The 17752-nt window shown below is 48.0% G+C and overlaps 1 protein-coding gene across 1 annotated transcript in view; it reads right to left on the reverse strand.

Annotated features, from left to right (window-relative positions):
* The window catches only part of ANKHD1 (ankyrin repeat and KH domain containing 1), a 129835-nt gene that overhangs the window by 10295 nt on the left and 101788 nt on the right, over nucleotides 1–17752 (reverse strand). Inside the window, 7 exon segments of the mRNA XM_064161343.1 lie at nucleotides 3398–5010; nucleotides 5261–5410; nucleotides 7191–7301; nucleotides 8663–8809; nucleotides 10906–10983; nucleotides 11376–11829; nucleotides 12192–12366. Of these exon segments, the coding sequence (XP_064017413.1) occupies nucleotides 3398–5010; nucleotides 5261–5410; nucleotides 7191–7301; nucleotides 8663–8809; nucleotides 10906–10983; nucleotides 11376–11829; nucleotides 12192–12366 (2728 nt within the window).

The following is a 17752-nucleotide window of genomic DNA, read 5'->3' on the forward strand; positions in this document are numbered from 1 at the left end:
GCCACTATCCAAAGAGAGGTTCCAGCTGGCTGACAAACCACTGAAGATCCCAGAGCCTCTGCCTCACAGAGAACTGTTAACAAAGCTGCTGCTGCCCATGGGGACTGCTGATTTCCTGAACAGCAAACAAGGCAGAGATCATGTCAAAAATAATCAGAATCAGTTTGGTTGGAAGAGACCTTGAAGATCATTGAGTCCAACCATTATGCCCAGCTGTGTCCTTTGAAAGCTTGGCAGAACAGGTACATAGCTTTCCAAGGGCAGTGACTGAGCAGCCCAGACCACTGTAACACCGCTGTGGATCGTCTGCAGGCTGAAGGAAGGGTGACAGCCAGAGTGGCACAGATTCAGAGCAGTCAGTTTTCAGGTTGTAAAGAGCACTTCTAATCACTATCTTGTCTTTCATGCAAGTGGATGAGAGCCTCCCTTTGCTCAACATAAAAAGCAGCTTCTCTGAACAATGACTTGGAACGTCCTGATTTCAGCCGTGAGTCTCTTGTTCACATACTTACGAAGAGCACAGGGGTTTGTGAAACCAAACCCGTCTGCATTATCAAACTTTGCAGTTTCTTGTGCCATGAATGCAAACTCCTCAACATGCTCTGAAAGCCTAACAGAGCTTCTGAGTCCTGTGTATGAATCCCACACAAGCTCTGCCCAAAACAGAGTTGATCCAAGTCTCTAGGAATCGTTGCAGAAAGTGGTCGCTGCAAGGGCCACTCCCACCTTTAGAGAGCAATACCTGTTTAGCTGCAGCACCTGGGCAGTCCACCTCAAACAGGGAGCCACTCTGGGTAGCTTCACACTCGTGCCACTTCCTAAGCTGTGATATTGCAATTGTGTGCCACATGAGCAACATTTTAAAGGCCCTCTTAAAATGCAGTAACAAACAGACTTCTTTTGGTCTTCTCCACAGCCTCCCCAAATGTTTGGGCTAAGCCTGTCTTCGATCTGCAAGTACTAGTACAAGAGGTCTAAGCAGTGACAGGAAAGGCCATTCTCAGAACAGATGCCTGTCTGGTGAGGATATCTGCAGGTGTCTCTGTGCCTCAGGGAAAGCTCAAGCTGCAACTGAACTTACTCACAAAGAGGAAAATCAGAGTACCCAAACTCCACCCTGTGGTGAGAGCTAAAGAAGACTGTTGATGAAATCTCCATCAAATCAGCTTAGAGCTGGTCACCAAGAGATGGTGATTTGTGGAAGTTTGCCACAGCCCAACTCTGCAAGACAAGCACAAAAAACCAAATCTTTGCTCTGTCAGGTGTAGAGTCACAGCTGAGACTACAGGAGGAATGTATACTGGCTCTGACAGCCACTACTACTCTCTCTTCTCATATAGAAATGAGATGAATTGCCAGGCAAGGCCCAGGCTACTTCCTTGCCTGCTGCACCACTTTGGCCAAAGCATAACCCAGCAGTGACTGGTCCTTCCCCCTTCTCAAAACTCATGAAACCTGTCACCAAACCCTATGGAAGTAACCAAGGGTGTCCTCAGTTCAACCCTCCTCAGAGGCTGGTCAGAAAGGTCTGTCCCCTTGAATAACATCAATGGACATACCACAGGCCCATACTTGTGCTCCAAAGGAAGGTCCTGGAAAAGTCTGCAGCCTACCACCCCCTCTCCTTTGCTCACTGCAGCACACTCAAAACACTCTCTTCTCCCCAGGCTCCCCTAATGTCTCTGTCCTCCTGTGATAGGGTTTAGATTCTGAAATTAAGGTGCTCAAATGCAGTATTACATGGAATTAAAGGAACAAACAAAGATCTAACTAAGCAGTCACTTCCTGTCAGGCAGTATTTCAGTGGCACATGTACCTGTTTGCAGTTTTAATTCACTTTGCAATATCCCAATCTAATTCTAGCTCAGAAAAAAAATGCACTGTCCAAATATTTTTGTGCTCCAGCTAAGAACTTCACAGCTACCTCCCCAAAGTCAACATGTGAGCTCTTGGTGGGTCTCCACCTAACCTTCATAACTCAGCTGAGAAAGAGATTTAAACTACTTTTACAATACTAAGTCATTTAAGGACATATAAAGGACCAATACATTTTCCTCAAGAATGAGTAGATGACCTTAACATAAGGTTGTGTTTGGCTGCTATGGGAGTCCCCATCATGCAAATTCTTATTGACACAAGTTTCCTTCCGCAGGGGTTATTCCAGCAACACCAGCTCTCAGTTCAGACTACTGCAGAGAGAAAGCTCAGGCAATGCAAAGTGTTTCCCAAGTCTGCTGAGTGGCACCGGGCAGTTATTTTATTAGTGGCCTGATGACTGGGGTCCAGTTTCTTTACACAGTCTCAGTTACATCTAGCTTGGCTTACTACACTAGGAGTGGATGTGGCACAAGAGCTGTGTATATTCACTTACTTTGCAGAGCTCTACAGCACAAATTAAACTATTAAGAAAGTCACAGGCACAGCAAGCATCCAGTTTTGTGGTTAAAGCAAGGCAGAGAGAAATGCTGTGGCTTTCAGAGGTCCTACATGTTTGTAAGTCAACCAAAAGGAACAGGGACGCAAAAAACCTTCTTTTCTCACCTCCAGGTCTCCCAAATGCCCCCTTCTCCTTTAGTCTCAAAGAAGACTTGACTTCTACTAATCCAGCATCCACAGCCTGAAGCATTCGCCCAAATATCCAACATATGGCATGGGGACAAAACCCACTTCAAGGCAAGACCCTTTTCTACCTAGCTTCAAGGCATGGTAAAGCCATCATGGCAAGAAAGTGAGAACAAGGTGGCACAGATTACACCTCCTGAGGATCCCCTTCCAGCCAAATGGGTGCAACACAGTTTGAACACCAAGATCCTCTAGGCAAAGCACAGCAAGGGTAGGAAGCTCATTGTTTCACATGCACGCAGATAGCACTGGCACTGCTGTGCCCAAGGGCAGAAGGGCAGGACCTTCCTAATGAAACATCATGCAGCAGCACATTAAATTTCCAAAGCACAACATAAGCTTCAAATCCCAAAGCCACACGAAGAGACAGAAAGCGCAGAGTCCACCTTCACCAAGCCAAGCTGGTGTCTCAGATAAAACTACACACAGCTGCTCCAGCAGCTGGAACCTGCTGTGGCAGGTTTGGTACCACCCCACCCTATGTTCCATTCCAACTTCAAGTTAAAAATCAGTGATATTCTGAATTCTACCAACAGCTGGAAGCATTCCTGCTTCTTACAGAGGACAAGCAATGCAATGTCTTCAATCTTCCCAACACCTAATATCCTAGAAGAGCTAGAGAGAAAATAAATCGTAGTCAACAATTTAAAGAGCACCTTGGAAAAAACCCAGGCCATCCTCATCACATCAGCATCCTCTGACATCTGTAAATTACCTCTCAGCCAGTTTGAGGTGATCAAAGTGCAATGGCTGGTGCATGATCTCAGTGACTTACCTACAGGACTAGTTGAAACTCGCTGGGAAGCTGGTCTGAAACCAGGAGCCTTGGAGTTGTCAGGATGCACATTTTCCATATGTCCTAGCACAGAGTTATTCAGAAAGGTGGACTGAACTGTAAAAGGTGGGTCAGCTGCTGCTCGGGTAGAGAGTGGACAGTCTCCCCATCCTTGGTTAGCCGGCACCTGGTTACTATCAAAAAGACTACTAAAGTGATTGAAGAGTGTTGCTGGCCCAAAGGTAGGAGGCAATGATTTGTTTGCTGGGTTAATGTGCATCTGAGAACCATTCACAACGTTCACTGCTGATGAAAGCTGCACTGCAGCAGGTGGACCTTGAGAAGGTGTTAAAGGAACTTGATTTGTAACAAAAATAGACTGAGGATCTTGATGAAGGTTTGCATTTGGTACCACTGAATAGAAAGAACCTCTGGACTGCATCCTGTGTGTAACTCGAGGTGCTGGTACAGCTACTTGAGGTAAGTTACTGTTGTCCTGATTATCTGCAACAACTGACCTGGATGATGCTAAGCTTAAAGGTGCAGTTTCTGAGCTGGACGAAAAAGGCATCGACATCGAAGGGCTGATCTCTGCCATGCTGGTTGGCAGGATGTCATCTTGGGCACTGTTCAGCGGCGCGGGGCTGCTGGTGGTGCAAGTTTCAGTGCCTCCCGAGCTGCTGCCAGCTGGCGCGCTGCAGCTGCTGGCAGAGGAGGGCTGCGTGCACAGGCTGGCCGCGGGCGGCTCTGGTGGCGACGCCTTCTCCTTGGGTGCCGAAGCAGCCGGGAAGGAGTCTGCCTTAAGTGCGGGATGCTGCGGTGGCGTGCTGGCTGGCAGGAACGGTGTGGGCACCTGCCCATTGCTGGCAGGGTTGGAGGAAGCTGAAGGCAGAGTGTTGCAGGTGCTCGTCACGGTCGAGATCGCCGTTGCTGCAGTGCTCGTCTTGGGGACGCAGGCAAACAGCTGCTTCCGGACTGAGGAGGGAGTCCGGCTGCTGGTTGCACACAGCGGCTGGGTGGAAGCGGCTACAGAAGAGGCAGTGACTGGACAGCTGGAAGTAGCTAATCCAGAAGACTCAGTCTGCAAAATGTTTCCATTCTGACTACCGACGCGACTGGAACTATTATGCTTTGGAGAGCTGTTCGTGCTGCCAGGGTTTACCGGTCTCACTGGGAACGGTCCCCAAGTGTTCGGCGAAGGTGAAAAGGTTCCTCCAAACTGGGCCATAGGTAGGCGAGGGTGCCGGATCTGTTGCATAGTTTGGGCAGCCAGCAAGGCAAAATGAGGGTGAGAGTAAGCCAGAGGAAGAGACACCGGGAAGGACGAGCGCACGTTGGCTGGGACATTCTTGTTCAGTTTGTTTGTAGGCTGGAAAGTGGAGAGCGAAGACGACTGCGAGGTGACCAGGGGTGGTGCTCCCAGGGGGAAGGAGTTCTTATTGGAAGCGGTGGCAGTGCTGACCCCAGATGAGAAGTTTGCATGGATTGATTTGGTGTTGGAAGCAGGTGCTCTTATGTGAGTTTTAGGGATCAGGTCTTCCAGCTCCTTGGCAGGATCTTGAATAAGGGCATTAATGAGCTGCACTGCATATCGCGTTGACTCCGTTCCACCCCTAGAGCAAGCACAAATACACTAAACTTCTGCAGGAAGAAAGCTCACAGAACACTGCACCACTTGATACTGAACCACACAGTTAGGGGCATGTTTACTGCTGTCAGGTAGGGCTTGGCTTTTGTCTATCTTAACGACTATCTCATGACCTAAAGAAGGCCTTCAGATGTCCTCTTTTAAAAAGAAAACAAACTTCTTGTGGGGGAGTTCACTGGGGACTAATTCAAGATTTTAGTTTCTAGACACTGTACCTTATAGTGATCATTCTCTCTCCATTCTTATCTTTTTGTTTATCAACATCAATATGGGCACCAGTGACATCCTGAATTGCTGTGATGTTGCATCCTCCTCTTCCCATTATTCTAGACACGACGGAAGCTGGCACAGATAATTTCTTTGACCTGTATCACAAAGATCACAAATCTGTGAAGCTCATTCAAACTGTAAAGGCACACAAAGCTCCCTTGCTGACTGGCACCAATATTCTGCTATTTCAGGGCAGCAAAAGTTTTTTTTTTGTTCATCTTTTCTTCACCCTTCAGAGCTTCTCTCAAACTCTCACCCAAATTACTCAGCATTCTCAGCACCTGATAAGGCTTCACTAACAGCAGTTGTTGTACCACAGATGTGTGTGCTTCATACTATCTCAGAAATACCTTTGGATTTTGTCTTATCTTGCATACGCTCAAAGTGAGACAAATCCTTAGCTGATAAACCTGAATTTACATAAATAATACTGTTTCAAATCTAAAAGCCCATGGCTTAGCTCCTCTCATCATGTACAGCAAGGGAGGAAGGAGATGGTGGTATTCCATTGTCCTTCCAGTGATCAGCTCTGTAGTGCCAGCTGTGTCCACAACCCTTTCTCAGACCTTAAGACCTGAAAGCTCAGTGGTGGCAGCACACTGAAGCAGATGGCAGATGGTTAACTCATGCAACCCTGTGCTGAAAGTGGCTGATGTGAGCCCCTATAAAGGCAGCAGAGATTTTCAGCAGCAGGCTCACTGCCAGGCCACAACACTGTAATCCAGTGAGTCACCTACAGGGACTACAGGAAAGATGAAGAGGGACTGGCTGTAAGAGCCTGTGGTGATAGGGCGAGGGCCAACAGATTGAAAGTAGAGCAGGTGAGATTGAGATTGGACATTAGGAAGAAGTTCCCTGGTTGCCCAGGGAAGCTGTGGACTCCCCCATCCCTGGAAATGTTAAAGATCAGGCTGGATGAGGCTTTGAGCAACTTGGTCTAGTGAAAGGTGTCCCTGCCCATGGCAGAGGTGCTGGAAATAGATGATCTTTAAGGTCCCTTCAACTTGAGCCATTCTGTGGTTCTGAGTTTAGTACTTTTCTAACTGCCATGGTGTTGGTGCGTCCCTGCAGGCCTGCAGGTATTGAGGACTCTCTGAAAGTGACCTGTGCTTGCCCCAGCTCGCGGCCAAGTCTCTCTGGGCCGGCACTGTCCCCAGACTTTGAATGCTGAACCTCTCAAGATCAGGCACTGCTTTAAGCTTGGCAGTGATGTGTAATAGTTCAACGCTGAGCATTAGTGGGGATTCCAAGGGGCTTGAGAAAACACTGATCAGTGTGCAGATGCCTCTGAACACTGCACAGACCCCTGTCAGCACTCCCTGAAGAGGCCCAACCTAGCTATTCCAATCTTGGAAACTTCAAAGTATCTTGATCCTCAGGAAAATGTTTCTTACTTTGTAGGACTTCAAATGTGTTTAAAATAGAATGGGTGTCCCCCAACACACAGAAATCTACTAGAGCATCATCTCCTATTGCCAAGGTGCGTTTTTTCCCTAATCTTCCATGCTTCACCCCTCAGAGCATGCACCCAGCTCCCCTCCCAAGGCTATTTCGTGCTTTGGGCTTTTTTCCCCTCCTTACTCCTGCTCCTCTCTCAAGACAAGATACCCCAGTCACACCCTCCCCAGACTGGAGCCTCCACTGCCACCTCACTTTCAAAATATGCCCATGCTACTCACAGGTCTCCTAAATGTACCTTGGTCTGCTTCTACCTCAGCCCTCTAGGAACCCCATGTCACCACATATGGAGACATTCCTGCTCCAGGACAGCTCTCTCTAGTGCCCATGCCCCTGGCCACCCTTCACCCACTGCTGTTCCCCTCTTTGCCCATCAAGCCTGATGTTTTTCACCTGGAGAAGTGCCCACAGCAGTACCTTTTTGCTCCTGAACAGCAGCGGCCTCCCCTCTGCAGCTGAAATTGCTCCATTGGTGCTGGCTGCAGAGTGCTGCTAGGGGCAGGGTCTTTCAAAACTCTGCCCACTTGCCTGCAAAAGGGCAGAAAGGATGTTTCCACTGGGTACTTTTGACAACTATCCCTTCTAGGCAAGGAGTTACTCATGAGGAGAAAATTCTTGCTGAGAACAGAAGAGGCTTCAGAGAAGGAAAGCTTGCAGCTCTTAGGCATTCTGCATCTGAAGTCACCAAAAACCTCTTCCATCAGCCAGGGCACAGCAAACACCAGTGCAGTTACGGACCTGTTCTTTATGATGCCAGGCCCGATGCCATCCCTAGAACCCTACCATCTCCAGCAGAAGAGCAGACAATACCCAACTGTTTAGTTGAGCCTGTGAGACTCATGAGACCCAGAAGGAGAGACAGAGAAACTTGAGGGCTGCTGGCAGGGCCTGTTGAAGAGTCAGTTGCCTGTTTAATGAGGCCCACATGATTCACCAAGCAGTGGGCAGTCTGGAACCACACATTCAGCAAGGCCATGTCACTGTGAACCCCACTGGCAAACACAACAAAAAGCAAAGACCAAGCCACTTCTCTACAGGTTCAAACATCTACATTTTCAGATGAAACTGCCTTTTTAACCTTTATGAAGGACAGTCTGTGGCCTCCACTACTCTGATGCATTAAATCCTCCATACATTCTTGGCACATGGCTTACAATTCCCTAAAATACACATATTTGGCCACTATCATTGCAGAAGGGCAATGACGAGCAGGAAGGCAGCAAAAGTGCATTGAAAGCATTTGACACTTGTCTTTTCCTACTGTATTCCTTTATGATAGAGAACAACACAGGCCAGCCAGATGATCATTTCCAGTTACAAGCAGCAGCCACCACGAAAGTTACAGAAAAGACATTGGGGTGTCACCTGCCATAACAAAACCCAGCAGATTTTCAAAGGGGAAGTTTGCATTATAGAAGATCTTTCAACCTCATTGCACCTCTGGCACTCACTGTAAGGTAATAACATTTTCCATGGACTCAGGGTTCATTGTCACAGCCCAAAGCACAACAAATTTTAGCCTTGAGGAGACCATCCACTTCTGCTAACATCCACCCTTGCCTCTAGCTCATGCACAAACAATCATCCACTGTAGGGGCTTTGGCTGCCATCTGCTCTCTCTTCTTTCACGCTTATTCCCATGTCCTTTACTCAGTGGAGAGGCTCCCTCATGCTAAACAAAGTGCTTCTATCACACTGATGCTAAGTTAACGAGGAGTTGCCACAAACTAGTACTGCAATTCATGTTCACAGCACTGCAAGAGTAAGGGAGTGGATTTTTTTAAGCAATCAATTTGACAACTCGGTAAGCTTGCTGGACATTCTGCATTGGAAAATCATTTTCAGGCTAGAAAGTTCACAGTTTTTAAAGAAAGAATTAAAGTCTTTACCTTCTAACCACTTCTTTCCAGCCTTCTTCTCTTTTCTGGCCTCTTTTTGGACTAGTGAGATTCAGCTTCACATTAGGAGAGGTCAGAGGCAGGGAAACAGATTTGTAAGTAGTTGACAAAGAATTTGAATGAGATTCACCATCAAGCCTGGGAACAGAAGTGTGCTGATTACAAACGACAGAACCAGAGCACAGTATTACAGCCCACATGCCTGTACTCACAACTGCAAGCACAAACTGCTCCCACCCTTATTTCCTGACAATGACTGGAGGGTGACTTCATAGGTAGTTTTTTACCTTTTAGTCAACAGCCTGTGCCTTTCCTCCACAAAGTGGAGGACTGACCAGAAGCACTGTGAGAGGCAGTAAGCAGCTACTCCCTTAGCGAGATCCCGATTCCAAGTCTACTGTGCTCTCCTTTGAGAATGGCTTCTTAAGAACAGGAACTTTGGTAATAATGTATTTTCTCACTATGTACTTGAAAAAGTCTTGGTTTCCAGCTCTTACTGTCAGTGATTCCCTGGAAAGTGGTTCTACCCCTACCCTCTGCTGTATCTGTGGGTAACTGAGGCAGAGACATTTGAGCATATTCCAGCCCCAGTGACATCAATTTGGAAGCAGGTGCCCAGACAGCAATACTTGTAACTAACACACCTGTAGCAAAAATACAGTGATACAAACAATACAAAGCTTGGGTATGAGATAAAATGAGAGGGAGAGAGAGAGAGAACAGGCAGTCTCCTGTTAGGCTAAACGTAGAGGTGAACAAAAAAAGCAGCACTGCTGGAAAATTTAGAGAGGACCTCAGCTATCCTGCTAAGCTTCAATTCTGCTCTTCATTATGTGTAAAGTCTTTCTTCTGCCAGTTAGTTGCCCATTCTTCACAGCATTCGATGTTTATTGTGCCTTCTTGTGGACAACCTGATTATACTATGACCGCATTTATGGAACACAAGGGTACTGACTACATGAACAGCAGCCTCTAGCTAGCACACCTTTTCAAATAGATGCATTTTCTCTCTTCACTTTAGTGCACTTGAGCTCTAGTCATGCACCTGGCTCAAGGCATTTTAAAGTTCTTGTCCTCACATTGACACAGAACAAGAAAATGCAGATGACAGAAAAGCAGTAAGTTTACTGCATTTTGTTCTGCTTTGCCTGAAAAGGTGTAGGAGTGCATTCAGAAAAGCATAAATATGAATTACAGAGTCACAGCATAGGTTGGGTTGGAATGGACCTTAAAGACCACCCAGTTCCATCTCCCTGCCATGAGCAGGGACAACCCCGGCTAGCCCAGACTGCTCAAGGTCTCATCTGCCCTGGCTTTGAACATCTTCAGGAAGGGGGCATCCACAATCTCCCTGGGCAACCTGTTCCAGGGTCTCACCACCCTCACTGTACAGAATTTCTGTGTCATTCCAGCAGCCTTGTCACTGCCACATTTACAACTAAAGAGAAAATGAATTTCCAAAGTGGAAATCCAGAAATTATTCCCAGGCAAAGTCTGCCCAGGGAAAGACTCAGAGCACCTGCACAGGGTAATGAGATACACTCTCCCCATTTCAGTACTGATGTCCCAGATGTATTTCTCTAACAGAAGCACTGCTTCTAAAGAGAAGTAGAATGCATCCAATTAGCCCTGATGTGATGAACTGCACAGGGTTTCAGGGCTCGGAGGAAAGGTCCAAGGCACAAACACTGCATGTGCATTGCACAGAACAGACCAAGCCCGATTTCCAGCATTCCTAAGGGTGATTCAGAACAGACACCCCTCGACCAAAAGGGTTGGCAAAGCCACTCACTCTGCACCTAACTTTCACCTGGGAATAAAAATACACACCCCCCAAAAAAACACAAGGCCATTTCTCTTCCTACTCCCAGATAAGTGCCAACTGACCTAGCAATAGCCCCCCTCACTTCTGCCTCTTCTGATCCCATCATGATTGTGTTTCTTTATGCAGCTGGGTGCCTCAGCCAGCCAGGTGTTTTGCAGAGCAGCCCCCACACCCTCTCCCCTCCTTCAGTGCAAGAAGAGAAAAAAGAACACTGCAGAGGATGGGACTCACATTGCTTAGATACAAAAATAAACAAGGACCAAAATAAGACACAGATGAAGATCTAAGCTTTTTGATGTAGACCAAGGAGCTGTTTAGGAATTGGTGTTACAAAAGCAACTGGCAAGTGAATGTTTTCCAAACCACTCATATGTCCTCTACACATTGACTGAACTTTTCTGGCTCTCACCTCTGGCTTGACAAGGTTAAATCAAACTGGCCATCAACCTGGCAGGTGAAATGCTCAGAGTCATCAACTTCTTCCTTCCTTAAAAGAGATTGCAATTCGAATAGGTTAATAATGAAATCATCAGCCAATTTTACACACAGGCAAGTTGGAACTTCCTTTTTAAACTGCCAGCACATTCATTTCAGAATCTATTCTAATGAAGCTGGACAATGCACCAAGTGATGCTTGAACAGCACAGAGCAATGCAGCTGCTGAAGCAGTGTTTAAAAACTGGCCAGCAATGGCAACAGCAATGTACAAAGAAGCATTGCTTAGTAATTTTAAACAGGTTCACTTCAACAGGCTTCGCAGCAGTAATTAGCTCAGCAAAGAAAGCCAACTCAGTCTCTCAAGACTTTGGGAAGACATCACCTGATGTAAAGCTTAAGCTAGAGAGTCTGTGAAGGCCAGGGAGGCACCAGGAGGCTCACCTGGCTGGAGCTTTTGGAGTCAAGGCACCAGGTTTGTCATCCTGAGAGGGGCTGAGCAGGGAGGTGTAGCGCCGCTCTGAGGAGTTGGTGTCCATTGTGAAGTTCAGCTCCTGGCTCTTTCCCCCACTGCTGCTTTCACTGTTGCAGTCTGTGCTGTCCAGGTTATCTGAGTCACTGTTCCCACTTGCACAACCGCCTCTTGGCTCTCCATTTATTTTATTTTTATCTGCTTTTTGCTGTGCTAAAGATATATGCTGGTCTGGCAGGATGATCTGCATGTTCTGAGGAGTCTCTTTTGTTTTATTTTTCTTGTTTTTTCTATTTGTGCTGGGGGTGGTCACAACATTGGCTCTCTTCTTCCCAAAGGCATTTGTGAAAGTGGTTGACGTGGCAGAAATTCCAATTGTAGTTGTAGTAGTTGCACTGGGAGGCTCTATAGGGACTTCTTGCTCCGCTGCAAGAGAAACAGCTGTGACACAAGCAGAACCCACAACACGCAGACATCAGTGCCCTGACTGAAGATTCTAAAGGTAAAGTTCTGCTCCTTGTTGAGCTGTCAGACTCCAGGCTGTAAATTCATTCAGCCCTCAATCCTCCAAGGGTGAAAGACTTTTGGGAACAAAGGAGGAGGAAAAAGCGGACAAAGGAGTTTCATGGGGAACCTTCCAGAGCAGAGGAAAGAACTGGGGCAGAAGTCGTGCAACAACATTCCAGTTACAGAGAAGGGAGCTTTCAAACAGCCTCCATTACCTAGAAAGTTAAAAAACAAAACCCACCCCCACAACTACCCCATTCACAGAAACACTTATCCTGTACCTTCATCATCATTTTCTTCATCATCATCATCTTCTTGCAGTTCCAGAGTTTCTTTAGGCTTGTTTTCTTCATCTTCTTCTTGTTTTCTTTTTTGTTCCTCTTTCTTCTTCTTTCTCTTTTCCTTTCTTTTCTCCCTTTTAGCTGCAAGGGCTTGTTTTCTGCTTTCCTCTCTTGACTATGCAGGAGAAAAGAATCCACATTTTAAATTTTTGAGACTACATTACATTTCAAATTCAGAACTACCCTAAAAATCTGGGGCAGAGAGAGAAAGGAGAGGACCCAATGGATGAGAAGGATTTTGTCAGATACTGAATCATTCCTGACTTGGAACCTGGACATACCTCTTACAAAACAACACAACCTGTGGGTCTTAACATTTCTGAGGGATAAGAATAAAATAACAACCAAGCCTGAGGCATTATAAAAATAGAATTTCCCTGGAAAACCAGACAAATCTCTTATCATCAACTCAGTCTTTTCTCAAAAACCCTTAATAACCTCACTCATATTTTTGCAGCAATGTTCACATTCTTTCACTCAAAATCATCTTCCAGAAATACTACAGAAAAAAAAACCTGCTCTCTTTCTTTGATCACTATTACTGAATATACGAATCAGGAAAAGCAGCTGTGCTACACTGCAGCTTCGCACAGATTTGCTGGAGGTTTAAAACCGCAGTGGCTTGGGAAATCTGCAACTTGTTTGTCCAAAACTCTAAGAGCCTCCGTTAAGAGAGCCCAATGAGGAGTGCCCAAGGTGTCACATCTTAAGACACTTCACAGTGTCCCCAGTGAGGGAGAAGCTGATTTTCCCCCACTGCCTGCTCAACTCCTTATAGTTCATGAGGCAGCTTGTAGGCTCTGCTTTGTAACACCGAGATGCACAAAATGCTTCTGGAGAATGTCTGCCACAATATCCAGAGCATACCATGCGTGGCACCACTGAGGCTGAGGAGCTCCCTCTTCCACACTTCACCTACACTGATGCAACGCAACAGAGCTGCTACACAAAGGAGCTGTTGTCAAGTCCTAGCTTTCCCAAAAAGGAGAACACAGTTGCTGGAGACAGTTCCAGTTTGTCACATTCTCAGTATCTGCTTCACTTTTGGTATATTAGATGGAGGAAAACACATAGAGGAGTCACAGGGGAGAATTGCTGGATCTTATCCTCACCAGTGTAGGTCTGGTTGACCGTTGACCCATGAGGGTCTGGTTGAAGCAGTAAAGGTTGAGGGCATCCTTGGCCTCAGTGATCATGAGATGGTGGAGTTCAAAATCTTGTCTGGTAGGAACAGGATATCAAGCAGGACTACAGCCCTGGATTTCAGGAGGGCAAACTTTGGCCTGTTCAAGCAACTCTTGGGTGAAATCTCATGGGACAGGGCACTAGAAGGCAGAGGGGCCCGTGACAGTTGGTTAACACTTAAGGACCTCTTCTTCCAAGCTCAAGATCAGTGCATCCCAGCAAGTGGGAAATTGAGAAAGGGAGCCAGGAGACCTACATGGTTAAGTAAGGAACTGCTAAGCAAACTTAAGTGGAAGAAGAGAGTCTACAGATCATGGAAGGAGGGGATGGAACCTGGAAGGAGTATAGGGCTGTTGTCAGAGGGTGTACGGAAACAACTAGGAAGGCTAAGGCCTCGTTGGAACTCAACTTTGCAAGGGAGATCAAGGATAACAAAAAGGGCTTCCTCAAATACATTGAAGGAAAAGCTAATGTTAGAGGCAATGTAGGCCCTCTGCTGAATGAGGTAGGTGCCTTGGTGACAGAGGACACAAAGAAGGCAGAGTCAGAGAAGACAAAGGCCTTCATTGTCTCTCTCTCTAGACTACTGTAGACTAGATTGGTGGATTGGGAACTGGTTGAAGGAAAGAAGCCAGAGAATTGTGGTCAATGGGATGGAATCTAGTTGGAGGCCTGTGACTAGAGGGGTCCCACAGGGATCAGTACTGGGACCAGTTCTCTCCAATATCACAGTATCACAGTATTATCAGGGTTGGAAGAGACCTCACAGATCATCAAGTCCAACCCTTTACCACAGAGCTCAAGGCCAGACCATGGCACCAAGTGCCACGTCCAATCCTGCCTTGTGAACAGCTCCAGGGACGGGCGACTCCACCACCTCCCGGGCAGCCCATTCCAGTGTCCAATGACTCTCTCAGTGAAGAACTTTGCTCCCTCACCTCCAGCCTAAATCTCCCCTGGGCACAGCCTGAGGCTGGTGGGTCATCTCATTCTGGTGCTGGCCAGCCACCTGAGAGAAGACAGCAACCTCCTCCTGGCCACAACCACCCCTCAGGTAGTTGTAGACAGCAATGAGGTCTGCCCTGAGCCTCCTCTTCTCCAGGCTAACCAATCCAGCTCCCCATGCGCTCTCCTCGTAGGCTGTGCTCAAGGCCTCTCCCCAGCCTCGTCGCCCTTCTCTGGACATGCTCAAGCATCTCAATGTCCCTCCTAAACTGGGGGGCCCAGAACTGAACACGAGCACTCAAGGTGTGGTCTTAACCAGTGCAGAGTACAGGGGCAGAATGACCTCCCTGCTCCTGCTGACCACACCATTCCTGATGCAGGCCAGGATGCCACTGGCTCTCTTGGCCACCTGGGCACACTGCTGGCTCATGTTCAGGCGGGTATCAATCAGCACCCCCAGATCCCTCTGTCTGGCTGCTCTCAGCCACTCCGACCCCAGCCTGTATCTCTGCATGGGGTTGTTGTGGCCAAAGTGCAGCACCCTGCACTTGGAGCTACTGAACCCCATCCCATTGGCCTCTGCCCATCTGTGCAGGCAGTCAAGGTCCCGCTGCAGAGCCCTTCTGCCTTCCAACTCAGTCACATCTGCCCCCAGCTTGGTGTCATCTGCACACTTGCTGATGACTGACTCCATGCCCTCATCCAGACCATCTATGAAGATGTTAAAGAGGATGGGGCCCAGCACAGATCCCTGAGGGACACTACTAGTGACAGCTGCCAGCTGGATGTGGCACCATTCACCACCACTCTCTGGGCTCAGCCCTCCAGCCAGTTCCTAACCCAGCACAGAGTGTTGCCATCCAAGCCATGGGCTGATAGCTTAGCCAGCAGTTTGCTGTGGGGGACAGTGTCAAAGGCCTTGCTGAAGTCCAGACAGACCACATCCACAGGCCTCCCCACAGCCACCAAGCAGTCACCTGATCATAGAAGGAGATCAGGTTGGAGAGGCAGGATCTGCCCTTCCTAAACCCATGCTGGCTGGACCTGAGCCCTTTGCCATCCCTCAGGTGCGCTCTTATCACCCCCAAGCTAACCTGCTCCATCAGTTTCCCTGGCACTGAGGTCAGGCTGACAGGTCTGTAGTTCCCAGGTTCCTCCATCCCACCCTTCCTGTGGATGGGGACCACGTTGGCAGTTTCCAGTCTCCTGGGACCTCTCTGGTGAGCCAGGACTGCTGGAAAATGATGGAGAGCAGCTTGGCCAGCTCAGCTGCCAGCTCTCTCAGCACCCTGGGATGGATCCCATCTGGTCCCATGGACTTGTGGGTGACCAGATGGCTCAGCAGGTCCTGAACTAATTCTTCAGGAATTTCCAGGGGAACACACTGCTCCCCGACCCCATCCCCCAGTTCAAGAGGCCACTTGCCCTGAACTCCTCCCTCCTTACTGTTGAAAACTGAGCTGAAGAAGGCATTCAGGACCTCAGCCTTTTCTACATCATCAGTTATAGTGTTCCCCTCCTGGTCCAGTAAGCAGTGGAGGCTCTTCTTGCCCTTCCTTTTAGCACTGATACATTTCTAAAAGTGCTTTTTATTATCCTTCACAGAGGTGGCAGCCTAAGTTCTAGCTGGGCCTCAGCCTCTCTAATTTTTCTCCTGCATAGTCTGGCTACCTCCTTAAACACGTCAGGAGAAGCCTTCCCCTCCTTCCAGAGCTGATACACCCTCTTTTTTTCCCCAATTCCTTCAGGAGCTGTTTGCTCATCCAGGCTGGTCGCCTTCCCCACCGGCTCATCTTTCGGCACATGGGAACTGCCAGCTCCTGTGCCTTCAACAGCTCCTGTTTAAAGTAGGTCCAACTATCCTGGACCCCTTTGTTCTCAAGCACTGCTGCCCAGGGGACTTTGGAAATAAGTTTCTTAAGCAAATTGAAGTTTGCCCTCCGAAAGTCCAAGGTGTGGGTTTTGTTGTAGTGCCTCCCTACCTCCCTGCATATTGAAAACTCCACTAACTCGTGATCCTCAATGGCCTGGATGAGGGCACAGAGTGCACTGTCAGCAAGTTTGCCGATGACACCAAACTGCATGGAGTGGCTGCCATACCAGAAGGCTGTGCTGCCATTCAGCCAGACTGGGACAGGCTGAGGATTGGGCAGAGAGAAACTGAATGAAATTCAACAAGGGCAAGGGGAGAGTCTTGTACCTGGGAAAGAACAACCTCAGGTATCAGTATAGGTTGGGGAATGATCTGTTGGAAGGTAGCAAAGGGGAAAAGGATTTGGGGGTCCTGGTGGATGGGAGGGTGAGCATTGCCAGCAGTGTGGTCTGGTGGCCAGGAGGGGCAATGCCATTCTGGGCTGTGGTTAGTAGGTTGAGAGGGGCTCTTCTGCCCCTCTACTCTGCCCTAGCAAGGTCACATCTGGAGTACGATGTTCAGTTCTGGGCCCCCCAGTTCAAGAGGGACACAGAACTGCCTGATAGAGTCCAACGCAGAGCCAGAAAGATGCTGAAGGGAATGGAACAGCTCTGTAAGGAGGAGAGCCTGAGGGAGCTGGGGCTGGGAGCTTGGAGGAGACTGAGAGGTGACTTCATCAATGTTTAAAAACATGTAAAGGTGAGTGCCAGGAGGCTGGAGCCAGGCTCTGCTGGGTGATACTTGATGGACAGCACAAGGGGCAATGGTGAAAGCTGATGCATAGGAAGTTCCATGTAAACATGAGGAGGAATTTTTTTCCCTGTGAGGGTGACAGAATCTTGGAACAAGCTGCCCGCGGGGGGTTGTGGAGTCTCCCTCTCTGGAGACATTCAAAACCTGCCTGGATACATTCCTGTGTGATCTCGTGTACGTGATCCTGCTCTGGCAGGGGTTGGACTGGATGAGCTTTCGATGTCCCTTCCAGCCCCTGACATTCTGTGATTCTATGAGAAACTACTGCCCCAGGAAGCAACAAAAGGAATCAGTCCAGAGATTAACACATAGTTTAAATAATTATGCTGCTGTGCCACAGCATTTTCCCTACAACACAGGAGTGAGGGAAAGTAACACACTGAAAAACCTCTGGGTTGAGATAGAGAGTGGCAAGAGTTTACTATAAAAGAGCTAACAGAGCGCACAATGACCTCAGCCTATCTGCAGAAAAAGTGCAACAGAAAGCAGCAGCAAGCAGAAAGTCAACAAACTAAAAACCAAAGCCTGGAGCTACTCCTCAATCTCTCCCTGTCCTGCTGCCATCCCAGAGGAAAAGGCCAACACCCAAAGAACAGAACCGAAAAGCAGCCACTGGAACAGGAAGCCTGTGATCCTACAATCTGACCTTCAAGCCCTATAATACTCTGCTCCAGCCAACACTTTCATTTTGAGGCTGGCATGAGAT

This window comes from Pogoniulus pusillus, chromosome 22 (assembly GCF_015220805.1).
Source record: "Pogoniulus pusillus isolate bPogPus1 chromosome 22, bPogPus1.pri, whole genome shotgun sequence".
Classification (NCBI taxonomy): domain Eukaryota; kingdom Metazoa; phylum Chordata; class Aves; order Piciformes; family Lybiidae; genus Pogoniulus; species Pogoniulus pusillus.